This window comes from Nipponia nippon, unplaced genomic scaffold (assembly GCF_047370975.1).
Source record: "Nipponia nippon isolate SJK-2023a ecotype South Korea unplaced genomic scaffold, ASM4737097v1 scaffold_7, whole genome shotgun sequence".
NCBI classification, from domain to species: Eukaryota; Metazoa; Chordata; class Aves; order Pelecaniformes; family Threskiornithidae; genus Nipponia; species Nipponia nippon.
Window position 1 is genome coordinate 14,839,314 of NW_028262391.1, and position 17,206 is coordinate 14,856,519.

Here is a 17,206-nt window from a genome sequence, read left to right on the forward strand (position 1 = left end):
CATATGGATAAATCTTGACTTTCATTAGACTACTTCTTAACATGGCAATTTTTTTAATGTTGAGCTCCCAGTGAAAGGCTTCCCAGAACTACCTAATTGTTTCCAGAATTCCACTCTGCTGGACTTGCTCTTTTTATATAAAGGGCCAAAGAAAACTTCCTCACTAGTGTCAGCTTTGTACCGTAGTTAAGTTGCCGTATAACTTTCCAACACAAGATGGCAATGAACGCCCTTTATAGGAGGAGCGGGAAGGATGAGTTTGCAGCAGAGCTGGTGCCAAACCTCCAGTCTCAGGTTACTTTTTCTTGCTTTTTGATGCATGAGCATGGCTTAGGCAGTAGGTGTTGGTTTCTTGGATGTTAGGTTTTTTCCTCGGGGAGGAAGATGCTTCATTCCTCTTGTTTTCCATTCTCTATTTTTTGGTTTGCTTGTATGTATGATGTATAATTTATGAAGATTGAAAGGCATGGTCATTTTTTCTCAGTTACACATTTCTCATTAGCCACTGCATGGAAAGTATTAGTTTATTAAGCTTTGTTGCTAAAAACTTATGAACTGAATGCTTTAATTATTTCGGAAAGGAAATGGGATTGTCTAGTGTCTTATCCTAAACCTAAGCTACCTATATTCATCTTGCAGTAGCATTTAAAACACACGAGGTGGTGCACACGTACATTGAATACTTAAGGTGAATCCTAGCTTTAGGCAGGCAGTAGGAGCTTTGCCATTGACTTCACTAGCGATGAAATTTCACAGACTCTGAAGAAATGCACATGCTCTATCTTCACTTATTTCTTCTGCTGTGTTCCTTTTAAACAGCTAAACTATGAATGTTGCAAAGGCGTCTTTTATGTGCACAGGATAAACACATATAAGGATAGTACATGCAAAGCATCTTTCCTAGGTCAGCATACTATTGATCCAATATCCTGTTTCCTCACAAGTTAAAAAAGGAAAAGAAAACCCAGAACTTCACCAAATTATAAGTAAAACCGTGTGCATTTACACAGGGAGAGTCATTGGCAGGAGGTGGGAAGGGACTTGCAGAATGCCTGTGGAAACTTGATCCTGAAATTACTAGGTATGAATGTGAAGGGGTCAGCCTCCAAGTTTGTTTGAGTAATATTGAGACCTGTACAGGTGTCATGGGCTAGCTGAGACTTCGTTCTGCACAAAAGCTTTTTGAAACTTCTGAGGAGTGAGCCCTCACATGAAGAAAAGATAGCTTAGGGCCATTTGTTTAAATTCTGTCATACATTTGTAAGGTATGAAATACAACAGTTTGCAGAATTTAATTATTTTCTTGTAAAGACTAAAACATATAAAAACTAAATAAACAAGTGTTACAGTAAAATACTTTCAAGTTTTATATCTAAAGTCATTGCTTTAAAGTCACTGCATTAAATTCTTAACTTACTTTCTCTTGTCTTGAATCCATTAGTGTTGAATGTAAACCTTTTGCAAACTTTGAGTGTGAATGATTTAATATCATATATGAATATAATAAACTTGCTGTCTTAATGGAGTTAGAAAGCTAATGTTCGCTAAGGTTGGTACTTCCATATGCAAGTTGCTGACTCAGGATCTGGAATTCCTGTGATGTATTTGGCTAAGCTGAGCAGGCTCTGTCGTGTCTGTTGCGTGTAGCAAACTGATTTAAATCCAAGCAAGTCTCCTTTTTTGTTATGCATTTATGCAAAGTTGGGGATAAACTCTGTGAGCAATACTTTGCAGATAATGACTTGCTCTGTGGTTATGTTTTTTTTTCTTTCATTGCTCTTAGCTGCAGAATAAAAATGTTGTGTGAAACTAATACTATAGAGTGGTCATTTCTGTGGCCTAATTAAATTTCAGTCCCTTGAGATGACCATCAACACTATTTTGATTTGAGCCCTGTCCTACATGATATTGTTGATTACATGTGCTCCTTAAAATCATGCTTTGACTTGGCTTTCTAAAGCCTTTGCTTCCATTTTCTCTTCTATTATGTGCTTCAGCTTTCCCAAAAGGTCACAGTATTTCATAGGGGGCAAAGCTCAGCTGTAGGGGAAAAGATCTTCAATGTTTAAGGTGCTTGTTCAGAACCAACGTGGTTTTAAGTGTTTACAAGATACAGGAAAAAAGTTACAATTTTGAAAATATTTGAAGGTAGAGCTCAGATGTTGCCCCCACTGCTCAAAAGACAGACGTGAGAAAGAGGAAAGCATCCTAGGATGGAGCTCCAAATGAAGGAGTAATTTTATTGGAATCTGCAGAATTAGTTTTGTGCGCTCATTTCTTCCATGGTGCCTAAATATTGGAGTTTTAGAAGCTACATAGGTAAAAATGTGGTTACTTCATAGTTGGAAGACAGTTCACGGAAGTGGCAGCAGTTTTGGTTTGCTCCTTTCAGCTGGTCATAGCAGTGAGGAGCACTCAGGAGATGTTGTGGCCTTCTAACCAGACAGAAGCAGAGCGGCCATTTCCCTCTGGGAATCAGTGAACAGATCTCCAGCTTCTGATAAGCATGTGCAGGGTAGCAGCTATCTTCACAGTCCTCTGCCAGCAGCTTCCCCCAGGACGTTAATATGGCCTGCATCTTATCAGAGGCTGGTTGTCATTTAGAGCACATTCATTTCTGCCCAAATCTCAAATCAGTCAAAGTGCTCATGTGGGCCGTCTGTGTCTAACAAGTCCAAGCTTGTGCTGGTGGCAGCATGACTCCTGTGCTCCCTCTGAGCTCTGCAGACGTCCTGGTGCTCCATGGCGCAGGAAGTCAGAGGGCAACATGCTTGGAATCCATCTGTGCAGTCCATTTCCCCTGCCTTTGAACATGAACAAGTCAACAGCAATGCATCCCATTATTTTTAGTAAATTTGCTAACTTTCTGGTAGTCTTGTTGGAATGCAAATTAATTGTTCTTGCACGATTATCATGTTTTTAATTCCATGTAGCTAATTTATGAAATTAACCCAACTAAGTGTGCTTTGACATGAAAGACACTGGTTGAATGTTTAAGGGGTTTTGGGGGGTTTTGTTTTGTTTTTTCTCTCTCTGAGTTTTAGGGCAGCTGCATGAAACTAATGAATTAAAACCAGAAGAATGTGTGGGACGGTCTGTGTCAAAGTGCAGATAAGGTAGTTCCTGCTTTGTGTCATGGCAGAAAGTGCTTTTAAAAGCTGCATCTTCTCAGAGAGGGAAGTAATCCTCAAGGGAGAACATACATCACTTGTAAACCTCCTGTGATGGAGTGATGGTTTACTTAACTTAAGAATCCCGGATGACCAAAGTCTGCCTGCTGTGATTTCTTAGTTATTGATGAAGAGTTAGGCAGTGATGTCCAGATTCTAAAATGGATCCTTACAAAGTTCAGCACATTTGTCACTGACTAAGCGAAGCCTATCACTTAAAGTTGACATTGAAAAATAATGATAAACTGCTACATGAGTAATGTCATATTATAGGCGTTAATGCCTGTTAATCTTACCCTAGACCCATGCCTCTTGTACTTGAGGGTCATTCTGGTGTTGTATGCCAAATTTATTTTTTTCCTAAAATTTCCTTAAATGATGCAAGGATCAAAACATCTAATTGGATGCTATTTTCTTTGTAGTACTGGTTGTTTATGAGGGTACCTATTAATTAACATGTAAATAAGTACTTCTCATGGAGAGATTACTATTTGTAAAAATGCAAATTTTTAAACTGACCAATGCATGTATTTGTTTTGAACTAGTATGGAACTGTGAAGTGTAACGTTCACATTTCCAAAAGCTAGAGAAGTCAGTGTCATGTATGCTGTGCATTGTTGATGTTGTAGTGGACCCCTCTTTGCTTCTAGTTTGGAAGTCTATATAAAAACAAAAGGGAAGGAAATATTTTCAGCTAGAAATTATAACAAACTAAGACAAAATAATAGAACAACCTGTTTTTCTTCAGGGCATGATGACTTAAGTTTCTGACTATCAAAAAATAAGGTTATTATGATGATCTAAAAGTTTATCTCATCACCATTTTCATTTTCTGACATCATATTTTAGAGATACTTTCACATGAATAGTCCTGGTAGCATATTATTTTATTATCTCGCTAACTACTGAGCATGCTTTATTTTGGGTGGGGAAACAACATATATCAGTCATTTCTTATGTTAGTCTCTTTACAGTTTTACAGCCTTAAGGTTACAGTAGCCTTTACATAAGTAATTTACCTTTATAGCTGTATGTCCTTTCTGCATAAGAAAAAGTTGTTGTTTTTTTAACACCACTGGATGAATCATTACGTAATACTTCTGGTTTGCCTTTATACTTTTCACTATTTCCATCCACAATGAGCATTATCATGTTCCAATTCATTCTAGCTTAACAGTTTTCATTTTGAAATTAAATCTTTCTGTGTCCATAAGTCTGATTCAAGATGTGAGTCTGTTTCATGAGGTTGCCTTGTCATTCTGTTACTAAGCTCCTTCCTTCCTTACTGCTGTCCAGTAAGCAGCACAGCTAAATTCTGTTGAAAGATTGAGTTATTAGAACAGTTTTAATTAAAAATCTAAGGTAGAGATGGAGGACTGAAGGGTGCCCAAGTCCCACCTTGCTATTGCAGACATCGTGACTCTCATAAATGTGCAGGTTAGATTAATAATCATTTGTACATTAGGCTAACCTTAATGACAGTATAGAAATGTATACTAGTTTGTGAGCTCACATCACGATTTGGTAATGTTTAGTTTCTTTTCTGTAGACAAGCAGGACTGATGTGAAATAGCCCATAGAAACATATCTCGTATAAAGTCAGTAGCCTCGATAGTTGTCAGTTTTGCTTCAGCCCCATACCTCAGTTCTCATGTGCTCTGTCAGAGACAGAAAGACTTCGTGCTTGCCAGCCTGAGGAGCCCCGGGGACCGCTCCAAGAAATAGTCAGCTTCTGTTCGACTGAGGGAGGAGAGGGGGAAATCTGTCGCCAAAGCAGTTTCATCAAGCTGCAGGGGTCTCGCTTGTGAATCTGGGGCAGCTATAGGTCAAGACATCAATTGATTAGTAATCTACAGTTTCATCAGCACAATGCACAATTCCTGTTTCTGGTGCTAAAAAGCATTATTAGTAATGCTAAAATAATGTTCCAATGCCCAATACCTTGTAAAAATAGCTGCAGTGTTTTCAGACAACCTCTGTTCTACTGCTGCCTGGCTATCTTTAGTCTGAAGTAAAGGTTTTGTACAGGCAGCTGATAGCTTTTCTCAATATGATATGCAGGGTTTAATAATTAATATGATATTAATACTTGCAACAAAAGTGATTTCAGTGATGGCAGCTGGGGGGGAGGGTTCTGTCTAAAATGGCTTCTTAAGAGTAAGATTTTATCATGTTTCTACAACAGGCTAAATATACAATCTGGAGGTGATCTTTTCCTGTTTTAGAGGTGGACTCATGTACAAGAAGGAAAAGAAAAAATGTACACTATATATATGTATTTGTAGGAAGCAGGCTCCTTGATGTTTTCTGCTGTTAATGCCATGCAAAAGGAGATTTTCAACCAGGGCACTAGCAGGCAGTTGTTGATGAACATGAAATGGTCCATGACCAATGAAATTGATATGTTGACTGACCCTTGGAGATTTTAATAGTGGTATTAAAATAATACGTTTAGCACCTTGTCTTGTTCTAAGGTTTTAAAATAAATATTTCTGAGAGGACACTGAAATATTATCTTCATCTATTTAATAACGAAAGCGTCTCACCTGATGCACTTTGATAGTTAGAGCACGTCCCTGTCCTTCTCATTGTCTTTCTGGAACTGATAACTGGAGTACAGGCATTCTAAATGTTGTTCAGATTAAAATACCTTTTATCTCAGGATAGCCAAGGGATTTAAGGCAAGTAGAAAAGTTGTCAGTAACTCTGGTGAATATAATGATGGATGTCTAGCTTAATATGTCTGAGAGGGGAAGCCTGATATATAAATGTATTTACAACATTTTTGTATCATAATTATCGCATTCTAGTGAGCATACTTTGAAGTCAGAATTTATGGAAAGAACTCAATTAAACTGGCTGCGAATTCACATCTCATTGTAGATGGCAATACATGTAAGAAACATTTTGTAACAATAAAGGAAAGCTACTACAATGTAGCATCAGTTAGCATCTTCATTCAGTCTAAGTGCTAGTAACTAAAGGGTGTGCTAGCTATTTTCTGCAAGCTTGCATTTTAAAGGCTGTATATTTTTAATGATACATGGATTTACTACATGAACTATTATAAATTCCATTTAAACTTTTCGGGGTTCCACAGTGCTTTTATTACACTAATGAGCTAATTGTTTAAGAATCATTCACATGACTCATCCTCCTGCTCAGCCTTTTTTCAAAAACTTTTAGCTGCTGAAACTCTCTTGACAAACCAATATTTATAGCAGTTTGACAGCAGGATGAGGAACAGCGTTTGTCTTTGTAACAGTTTAAAGAAAAGGCCTTTCCTGCACCCAGCCATGCAGTTACAATCTTGACCTCTTTCTTATGCTGGGAAACATACATACAGCAGACAAGCAGCACCTCCCATGTGTTTTCTTGACCCTTTGACTGTCCATTCACTTCCCATCTGTTTTGCAGCCTTAAAGGAACAGAGGGGGCCCTCTACTTATAAATCTGTCTTTGCAGCTGATAAATGATGTTCTGTCTCTTTAAGGGCAGCCTGGGTGGTTTTGCGCGGCTCCCCCCCCCCCCCCCCCAACCTTTAGCTTTCCTCTTGGCCTCATCCAGAGGCAAATATGGTATGTGAACAAGAGGAAACTGGCAAAAAATGTGATGGGTAGTTTCAAAGGATTTTCTAAAATTCAGCAGGACATGACCCTGCAATGATCAGTAAATTATAGTAGCTGTTAGGCTGTGGTTGTGTGAGACATGAGGAAGCATGTTGATGCAGGTCGAGTAACCATGGGTGGAAAGTCTGCTTTCTGGGGCGTTATTTGGAGTGACTGTGAGCGTGCTGCCTCGTGCTGTTTCAACAAGAAGTAAAGCTTTTGCGTGGCCCTTAGAAAATCCAGCAATGTGGTACAAAAGGCTGAACTCCAAAGAAATGATTCCCCACACACCTGCTTGTTCACAAGGGCTTGTATACAACTACGGGTTTTGTGTCTTAGGTAGCCGTAAGCTAAAATTCGGCTTTCAATAGGAAACTGTGGATTGATATTTCCAGTTTTTAATGGTGTGCTTCTGGGCATTCTGATGAAATCTGACTACAGACTGGGCTTTCCTTTTTACTAGAGGAAAGATGATGCATTCACAGCAGTAAATTCAACATTTCTGCCTCTACGGTTAATTAACCATAACATAGAAGTAGCACAGCAAGCAGCGAGAATGTTTATAGGCAAGGAAGGGATTAAGAAAGGAAGGAGGATAAAAAAAAAAAAAAAAGAGGGGACTAAAGTCTAAGCAGAATCCAGAGCAAAAGGAGTAAAAACCATGAACTTTCAAATATCAAAGCCATGTAAACATTAGTTGGAGGTAGAAATCACTTTAATGTAGAACAGGAGGATTTATTATGAGGTAGTAACGCATTTTTTATAGTGGTTGTTTCATGCTATAAGTTTCATCAAAGTACAAAATAAAGATGGATCTGTGTCCAGAAAGATTTTACAATTTTTCTTGATGCTGCAGCTGAAAATTGATGTCATATGGGCAAACTTGTAAACAGGGGATGGGAAAGCTTTTTGATTTGCCTAAAATACTCATACAGTTTTCTCCCTGTTGTGGCACAGAAAAACATGAACATTTTTAAAATTCTGTGCTAAAACCATTGGGTTTTTACAGGTAAGTATATATGATTTGAATGTGTCAAAATTCACTTATCTTCAGAAGCATAAGCAAGACAGGTTTTGTGGGCAGAGGCCACATCTTTTATTAAACCAATTAATGCAGTTGGGAAATACCTAGAAAACTTTTTCTTGCTATTTAGAGCATGGTTGAAATGAATCAGTAATGTACTTTGCTTTTGTAATCTGTGTTTAATACTATTTTGAGATTATTTGGCCTTACCTCAGGAGATTCATTTGGTAACTTACTTTAGCTGTTTCATTTTAGCAGTGATTGCCCAGCTTCTCCACTGTTAATTAGTAGATAAGCTCGGCTATCTAAGGCAGCAATCGGTAAGCAAGCACTCATTTTAAGACTGAATATTTCAGGGGTTTCCCTTCTGACAAGCTTATGATATTAGGAAAAGCAAACTTTATCCATGGCTGCATCTTTATGTTCACAGTGTATCCAAATCCTCATTACAGATCAATTAGTCTGGTTTTGAGCCTTTTCGATTTAGGATCACAGGATTAATGAAAAGAAAATGAGTGGGTAGCCATATCATTTCATATGGAGATAAGGAGAGACTGAGCATGAATGAGGATCTCAAGACATCTGAATAAAGAATTTCCTCATTCTGTCAGTGAAGTTTTATGGGCTATGGAGGGAGGATTATGGGAATATTCATGACCAGATCAAGAGGCATAATGAGTTGATGTATGAACCAGCTTATCTTTTAGGTAAACACGGGGTAAATGGGAAGTAGAATAGCATTCATTGTCCCTTGGCCTGTGAATTTTACTGTTCTAAAGATGGAAACAAGGGTTCAGTTACAGTTATTCTTCACAGATTTCATTTGATTTTTTTTGATCACTGTTTAACAAGTACTGGAAAAATTATGTACTTGTAACTTCAGGTCTGCATTAAAACTGCCAAAGACCACGTTGTCTTTATAGAATCCAGTGTAAGCGATAGTATATATTAAACTTCTGCAGTACTGTATAATAAGAGTGAAGTACTTTGACAGTCTTCTGTGATATTGCAGCACTGTATAACACTGCTGGGGTAGTTCAACCTGTTATAAAATTAATTTGCTAGCAAGCTGAATGCCTTTAATCTGTGGCTTGCTTGTACATGGAAAAATACAGTATGACAAAACCTAGAAAGAGCAGCAGGTCGCCTTTGTCTATCCCTTAATTTAATTATATAGCAGGTATTCTTATCTGAAACCCAAATGATGTTCTGGATTTGGCATGTTGATAAACCTTCCTCAGAACAAAACGTATTATAATTTACAAGTGTAAGTCACTAATATTTTGATCTAGATGTCAGTCAAAACCCTGCAAATGTGGGTACGCAGCTTGTGCATTACACAGAGGAGAGAACTTCCCCAAATAAAGATGGGTAACATCTGACTCTTGAATTGTAACAATTAATTGTTGTTCCAAATGCAATGTCACATGGTGCTGATGAAACTACGGGCAGTTATCCCAGAATTGCAGACCCTGCACTTGCGCTCATTAGAAGAGTTCTGCCCAAGCATTTATATTTACTGGTTTATTAAGAAGTGTGTTGCATAAATGCGTAACTCTGCCATTAGCCTATTTAAAAAGTAAACTAATTTAGCAGACTGCTTCTCCGTGCTACAGAATGGACTTGTGGGAAAATGTTACAGGTTGGCTGGAGTCTGCTGCTGCAAAAGGCTTTACTACTGCTAAGAATACAGGGCATAGCATGAATAATTGCAGCTATTTGGCAGTCATTGTAACTGTTCTTTTTTAAGAATAGCCAGCATGTTTTTTTGAAGTATTAAATTACCTCAAGACCTCATAATTATTACAGTTAAGCAATCATTTCAATTCAGTCCAAGTATAAAAACTAATAAAGTGCTCATAATATGGAGGCAATTTTAGTATGTCTGTTCTCTGAGCAAACACAGCTGATTCAGTATATTCTGGTGGAATACATATTTGCTATCCTGTTATTTTAATATGCCCTAATCACAAAATTAAAATAGATTTTGTTGGCACAAACCTTTTTTAAGGGTGAAATAATGATTGTAGATTTTTACTGATGCTATTAATTTTCAGGACTGGAATATTTCATTAGCAAGAGATTGAGAAGGGAAAATATTTGCATTTATAATACTGTTAAATCTGCCTGCTTTCACTGAGTCTAATGGCTTAATCAATATAAAGAACATACTTGGGGAAAGCATGTAGCAATTAAAAAAAAAAAAACACCACATCAAACAAAGCTATTGAAAGAGATGAACATGAAGAGAACAACTGAAGAGATCTTCTGGGTCATGAGATCTAATCTCCAGTTATCACTGGCAACTGCTGCTCATTTTGGAGAGTAAGGTCCAGGATTAAAAATTTCCAAAAATATGTCAACTCTTTCCAAGATAATAGGACATTATTTCAAAGGCTAATTTTGTAAACATGCATGGAGCATCAGTATTGGAAGCCGAGCTAAGTAGTTGCCTAAATAAATGCCATAGAATTAATGTTTTCATTACACAAGAGGTTTATATACTGACATGCAAACAATACATATTCTTTTTTTATTTAAAAAGATAGTAATGAAAACACTTTGAATGTGCTTAGTAAGGAGAAGTGATCATGTGGCTACTTTTTTTTTCATTGGCGGCTTTCTAAGATCCTCTCTGCTGAACTGATTCAAGGATTCCGCACCCCACCCCACCCCACCCCCAGTAAAAATCGGCTACTGCTGTTCCTTAACTTCCAAGATACAGCTTTTGCCCTCACAGTGTCTGTAATCTTCATTTAATATCAAAGTACTTTAAAAAAACAAAATCAGCTGAAATGCAAGAAAGTTCTTCGCTGTTTTCTTTAGGACCCAAAGTGTGATTTAACCTCACTGTACATCTGTGTGTGCAGATAAGCACCGTTGGGGAAGGGGACACTGAATTGTTCAAAGTATAAGTGGCTTGCCCTTTGTCATCTAAGAATTGCATCATAAAGATATAAGTTTGAGATTTCTTCATCCTCATGCAGGCTATTTTCCATACTTTATTTCAAATGCTAACTAAAATTCTCTTTCTGTTAGAACAGGACTACAGGGTTTTGTTGAGTTTTTATTATTATTATTACTCTAAAATGGATTTCATAACTGTCTGTGGGATTGTCACTTTGTTACTGGATGAAACTTTTAGTTCCCTGAGCTACATTCTTAGAGCATTATCTTTGGAAGTCTTTTTTTTTTTTTCCACTCATGCTTATGTATCCCATTTATGGCTGATTGTTTTATTTTTCTTTCTGTTTTGCTGTTATTTCAGCTCAACAAAGCAAGTTTATAACATATGGTATTGCTAAAGAGAAGAAAACATTAATAAAAGATTTTTAAAAGAAAAAAAGCTCAAACCTTGTATCTCATACAAGGGAACATACGGCTTTAATCCAATAGTATTTTTAGCTTGAAAAAAAAAATTTGTCTGTGTTTATGCTCATCTAACTTATTTTTGTCTGTCCTACTGCTCTCCCCCTGTTCCTTCGTATTTCTGAAGTGTGTGTTTTTCATGGCTATAATCATACACAGAAAGAGCTTCGAATGAGGATGTGGTGAGAGAGAAGCAGGAAATCTCGCAGGCTTTGGATTCCAGCTACATTCTAAATCTTGCTTCATAAGCAATTTAATAAATCAAATAGGTTATATGATGACAGACAAGTGTTGTATGGAATTGAGAAAAGAGTGGAAAGATGCCTAAACCCCTGATTTTTTCCAAATCAATGTTGCCTTTTTATTCTTAGTAACTATTTGTAGTTGTGTTCAAGTTGTGCTTTTGCAGAGAAATAAACTCCTAGCTTTAGTATTTATAGAAAATAAGATTCTGCCCACATCCATCTGGTTACTACTGAAATGCAAGGAAATGAAGTGCAAGTTTTAAACATTCTTAACATTGTGCGTGCCCTTTTGAATAGGTGTCCTGAATACTGACATTGGGTTCCCTGAAATTCTCCCTGCTGAAAGGGCACTAGCTTTCAACTCTTTTTAGAATGATTAGTGCTGTTTGTGACGCTTGCTGTGGAAAATGAGGATATTTGGTTAAAAGAGAAAGGGATAAGTGGGCATTATTTAAAAGATAACAACTCCCTATGTGTAACAGGTATACGGTAGTTCCGCTGTGCATGATCTAATGGAAATTTCAGGTTTTTGAAATACAATGTTTCTAGTACTGGATTGCTTTGGTAAATTTCTGAATTATTAAGTTACCATGATAATCATAAAATATGTTTGTAGAAGTTCTTCAAATGGGACAGGGTTCCATTTCTTCTGATGTAGAAAAATGTTCCAAATCTTAGTAATTAAGAAACTAAATGCATAGGGTAATATTGACCACAGCGTTAGTTTTTGTTCATGCAGGTTTGGTTTGGGTTTGGGGTTTTTGTTTTGTTTTTCTTTCTGGGCATGTCCTCAATTAAGTAGTAAGTATTTGAATGGTGATCTTTTTCATTCCTCCAGAAAAAGTTCGGGAAATCCAGGAAAAACTTGAAGCCTTCATAGAAGCCCTCCATCAAGAAAAGTAGATTGTTCAAGCAGGTAATCATGTTTAGATCATAAAAAGATTGCTCCAGTTTTCTCACTGTTCAGTATAAAATGATTATCCATCTCTTTTAGATGCACATGTTTTCATACAGACTTTATGAAAATTCATTTTTGTTTTATTCCAGTGCCTGGCTGCTGCTGCTTCTTTTGCTTTTAATCTGGAGAACTACACTGTCAGCTTTTAAACTACAAGCAGATCTGAAATTTTACAGAAATACAATTACTGGGTAGTTATTCAGATATTGTGAAATACTGTAGGCTATTTGATTACTCTCATTATTTTTGTCTGTATCAAGAGAAAGAAGGCATAACTAGCTGGAATCAAAATTAAGGGAACATTTGTCTATAAAAGCATTTTGATTCTTTTTTTTCTTAAAGGCACTGTGTATTGTTAGCAAAAATATTTGCATGCAGGTAATTTCCAAATTTCTTTCTTCTATATTCTCAGAAACATAAGCCTAAGTGTTTTCATATATTTGCAAACATTTTAAAGTAATCTCCTTTCTTTTTCAACAGCAACTTTACACAAGAATGCAGCCTTTTCCAGGATATCTTGCACAAAGACGACTGAATAGAAATGGCTCTTGTGTCCCGTTCTCTTTCCTATCTTTTGGGGACCCTCCTGAAATGTTGGAGGAGAAAGAAAATAATGTCTCATGGGATTGAGAAGTTCAGTTAAAATCCACCTGCTCTTTTAATTTTTGAAGCTACATGCACATGACAGAAGAATCTGACTTATGTGTCAGTGAGATAGCTTGGGAGCCTGCTGAAGTTGTACATTTAAGGTTTTATTTTTTGCATCTGTCTTGTATGGTAGAGCTGGATCAGATTCATAAAATGATATTATCTGTTGTCATTTTCTTGCCTGCAAATGATCCTGGGAGTTTGACATAAAGTTTTAGTATTTGTATGTACATTAAAACACCCTTCTAAGTAATGCCATTTGTATTTGTTATGCTCTGTGTTGAAGCATTCTCTGACCACTCTGGTACAGATTTAAAAGCGTGGTATTGAGATCTTGAGGGGAAGTTGTGGATTTTGTTAAACTCCTAAACTCTTGAGAGACATCATCCAAGCAATTCTTGTAGTGCTTTCAAGTGAAAGTACAGACTGCTATTCACTGACACCTTAAAAGGTTTGGCTCAGGAAATAATGTCAACAGCTGCTCCTTTTAGCCGTTCTTTTCTAATATATGTTGTTACTCTTGAATTATAGCCGATTACATTTCATTTCTGGGATTGCACAGACTCTCACCATAGGTACAAAGTAACCTGATCAAGTACATGTGAAATGTAGAAAGATACTCCATACAATTCCAACTTGTCCAACCTTCTTAACTAAAAAAGGAAAAATAGAATTAATTTCATTTTTCTAATAGCTACTGTAAGACCAAAATTGCTTTTATAAGAATGTTATGCACAAAGTCCTTCCTCACCCACTTGATTTCTATCATTCAGTATAGTAAAAATAGTAAGTAGTCTTTCTTTTACTGCCTTTCAGTTTTGCCATAGAAGTGTCACTTCTGACAAATTTAGGCATGATATAGGCCTGTATCATAGGTGCCTGGTGATTAGTCACCACCATATTTTTCTGCCCACAGTTTGCCACAAATGATCTGGATACACTTCTGAATATTTCTGTGGAAGAAGATATTAGGCCTGGAACAGTTTGTTTTGCAGTTGTCCGATTATGTACATTGAAAAATTGACCTAGGTTTATTTTTCCCTTTTGAAAAGGCTATTGATTTTTGTGTGGTAATTGAGAGGAATCTGAACATTTTCCAACAGATACTGTTTCTGTTTGCTCTCGGAGGAAACAATACAATTTGGTAAGATGTTCCCCAGATGTTCAGACATAAAATATTTAGTCAAGTGGACAAAAAGTTAACTAAGAGCTATTCATAAAGTGGTGTTGAAAAGTTAAATATTTCAAGGTGATCTAACTGAATGTTTTGGGATTTTCTGTTTAAAATTACTTCCTGAAAATGAGTGTTTGAGAATGGAAAAATGAAAAATTGGCTTGTGTCATCATCCTTCTCTGAAGATAACTTCAGAAATGGAAATTTGCACAATTCTGAAGGCAAAGTCCTTAGGTTGTATAGCAAGTGAAATAAGTCTGTACTGGTGTTAAATCCGTCTTTGTAAAAAACAAACAAACAAAACAACAACAAAAAAAGAACTTTTGCATTTACCTAGAGATCACTGTTTAAAACTTGTGTAATGTAAATGTTGCAAAATGTCGCATCCAGTGGCCCAGCGTTCATCTTAGTATGATGTTCATAGTTTTAGTTCCGACTTCTCTGTGCTGCTCATCCGAGACTTAGCATGATGTATTCAATGAAAACTAGGTATTTATTGAATAAAAATGTAACCGAACAAATAATAAAATGTGGGTTTTGAACACAGTGCTATTGCACCTAATTCAGAAGTTACTTTGGCCGCCTTTTTCTCATTTGTTAAATTGTGAAAAAGTTTACTGTTAATGATATTAAAATGCCTGATTTGGAAGTGTTGTGTCAGCACCAAGTTACCACTAACTATACTAAGTGTTATCTTTTACTATATAAATTAATGATTACCTTACCACTTATGTAATATATTTAGACAAAGATGTCTTATGAAAAATCATTATGTTGAAAGCTTATCTCTCTGAAAGTTTAGATAATGAATGATATTCAAAGTATAAATGAAGACTGATTATGGAGTGTTAGTTCCATAAATTCAGGAATATATCTCTTTTTTTTTTTCTTTCTTTTTCTTTTAGATGAAGAAAAAATTTTATAAAATCAGTTGAAAAAGAAATATTCACTGTAAAACTGTGGTATTGAAGGTGCTGCGTATTTGCTCCACAAATTGCAGACATGGGCATGTTAGGATCAATGAAGCATTATAACTCTACATTAACTTGATTTCATGATTAAACTAACAAAAATGGTCTTGACAAATAAGCAACAGGTAATTTTATGCTGGTTTTTATAGGATTTTATGTTAAGGTTAGAGGAAAAAAAAGTTTTGGCAAGTTGTGCTTATCTCACTAGTAAGTTAGCATCACTTAAAAAAAGTAAAAATGGGCTTAATGAGTACTATTAATTGGCCACTTCAAAATTGTTCCTTGTAAGGAGTATCTTACTAGATAGTTAGCTGTAGGTATGTTAAGCGGCGTAAGAAGGATGTGCTGACTATTACAACAATTTTTAGATAGTAAACACAATTATTTGAACTGTCTTTAAAATTCATTTGATACTGAAAAGTATATTATTCCAAACTGTTTTGCACAAGTTCAGGATATTTTTCTGTATTACATGTGCTACCTTCAGATTCTGCATAAAGCACTTTATTATAAGGAGCAAAGACTAATCTGTCATTTCTGTGGCTTTTTGAGATTAGGGAGGGGATCAGCAAATGCAAATATAATTATTCCATAAATGAATATTTCATTTCCAAAGCATGTTCTTTACTGTCATGTACATATGGTAAGATATTTCTGTTTTTATGAAACAAGATGTTTATGAGCCAAGGTTTAAATATTAATGGCCAAGGGTTTTTCTGTCGCTTCTTCATGAAAAAGGTACAAATGGTGCTTTTTCAAATGTCAAGAATTATTCCTTCTGAGTGGTTACTGGTAACCTCATCCTAAGTTATCAGACCATGAGACAGATTAAAAACTTGGAAATGTGTAAAAGTGTCAAAAGCAAGCGTAGTTAAGTTAGAGGGTGAAAATGTCAAGTGAAGTTCTTAGTTATTACAAACGTACTGATATGCTCTATTTCACCATCAAGGATATATTAATCAGTTTTTTGACTGAGGCTGTTTTGAACCTAAACTGAGTTATGATGTATTTCCAAAGCTAAAGTTTAAAGAATTTAATTTCTGTATATCTTAAATGGAACTTAGTAACTCTTAACAATTGTATTAAAAAAGATGCAAGAGATTTCATTACTTCAGTTGAGAAATGTTGAAATATGGGATCTCTAAGTCTGACCCAGGGCCCTTTGGGTCAGTTAGAACTCTTTGTTCTTGGTGGGATTTGGTCCTGGAGACGTCTGTGGGATATTTTTATGTTGGTGAAGATGTTGTCATATGAACTTGGTCTGTGATGATACCTCTATGTTTTTGCAGGTTGCAGCGTGAGTTTTCTTTGACTATTTGGAATGTGGTTTTAGGTCTTGAGGTGCTTTAGGAAATGTTCCAGTCATGCTTTCTCACACGGATGGGATGTACAGTGGTGATGATTACTCAGATATTGGGATACCTCACAAGAACTTTAGCATGTATGGCTATCTGAAAAACCAGCAGCTAACAAACTAGCTTCCCATATTTTTCTTTTACTTTCATTTCTTCAGGAAGCATCTGACTAGAGAACTCCGTTCACTGAGAAGTAGAAACCTGCCCATTTCCAAAGCCTGGAGAGAAAGTAGAAGTTTGACTACAGTTCTGGTTACAAATTACCATGCTAGCCTGAACTACTGTATTTCCAGTTTTTGCTGTCTTGTGTACAGGCATGGTTCTTGTTGCTTGATTTTCAGGCTAGGAGACATTTTATGAACACTCTCTGATCACCTGCATAATGGAAATAAATATATTTTTCTACAGAGCTTAATAATTGGCTTAAAGGAAAAAAAAAAAAACTACTTTCATCTTGACATGAAGATTTCAAGCAATCTTAAATCTTGAATCTTAAATCTATCACTTTACTTGATAGGATGCCCTTGCAGTGACTTACCGTCTCCAAGGTACTTGTTTATTTTATTTTATTTTTATGTCAGTTTAGAGCTATTGGATCCTGTTCTATTTTGTAATTAGTTCAGTAATCCATCTTCCCTTGCAGAAATCTTTACAGATGATGATCAATCACTTGCTAGTTTTTAT

General features: G+C 36.2%; 1 protein-coding gene across 10 annotated transcripts in view; it reads left to right on the forward strand.

Annotated features, from left to right (window-relative positions):
- Positions 1-14,845, forward strand: part of OPA1 (OPA1 mitochondrial dynamin like GTPase) — a 58,462-nt gene extending 43,617 nt beyond the window's left edge. For all 10 annotated transcript variants that reach the window (XM_087738780.1, XM_087738783.1, XM_087738781.1 and 7 more), the window contains 2 exons: positions 12,255-12,332; positions 12,855-14,845. In XM_087738780.1, the coding sequence (XP_087594906.1) occupies positions 12,255-12,319 (65 nt within the window). In that variant the 3' untranslated portion in view covers positions 12,320-12,332; positions 12,855-14,845. The remainder of the gene's footprint in view (positions 1-12,254; positions 12,333-12,854) is intronic.
- Positions 14,846-17,206: the final 2,361 nt, after the last annotated feature.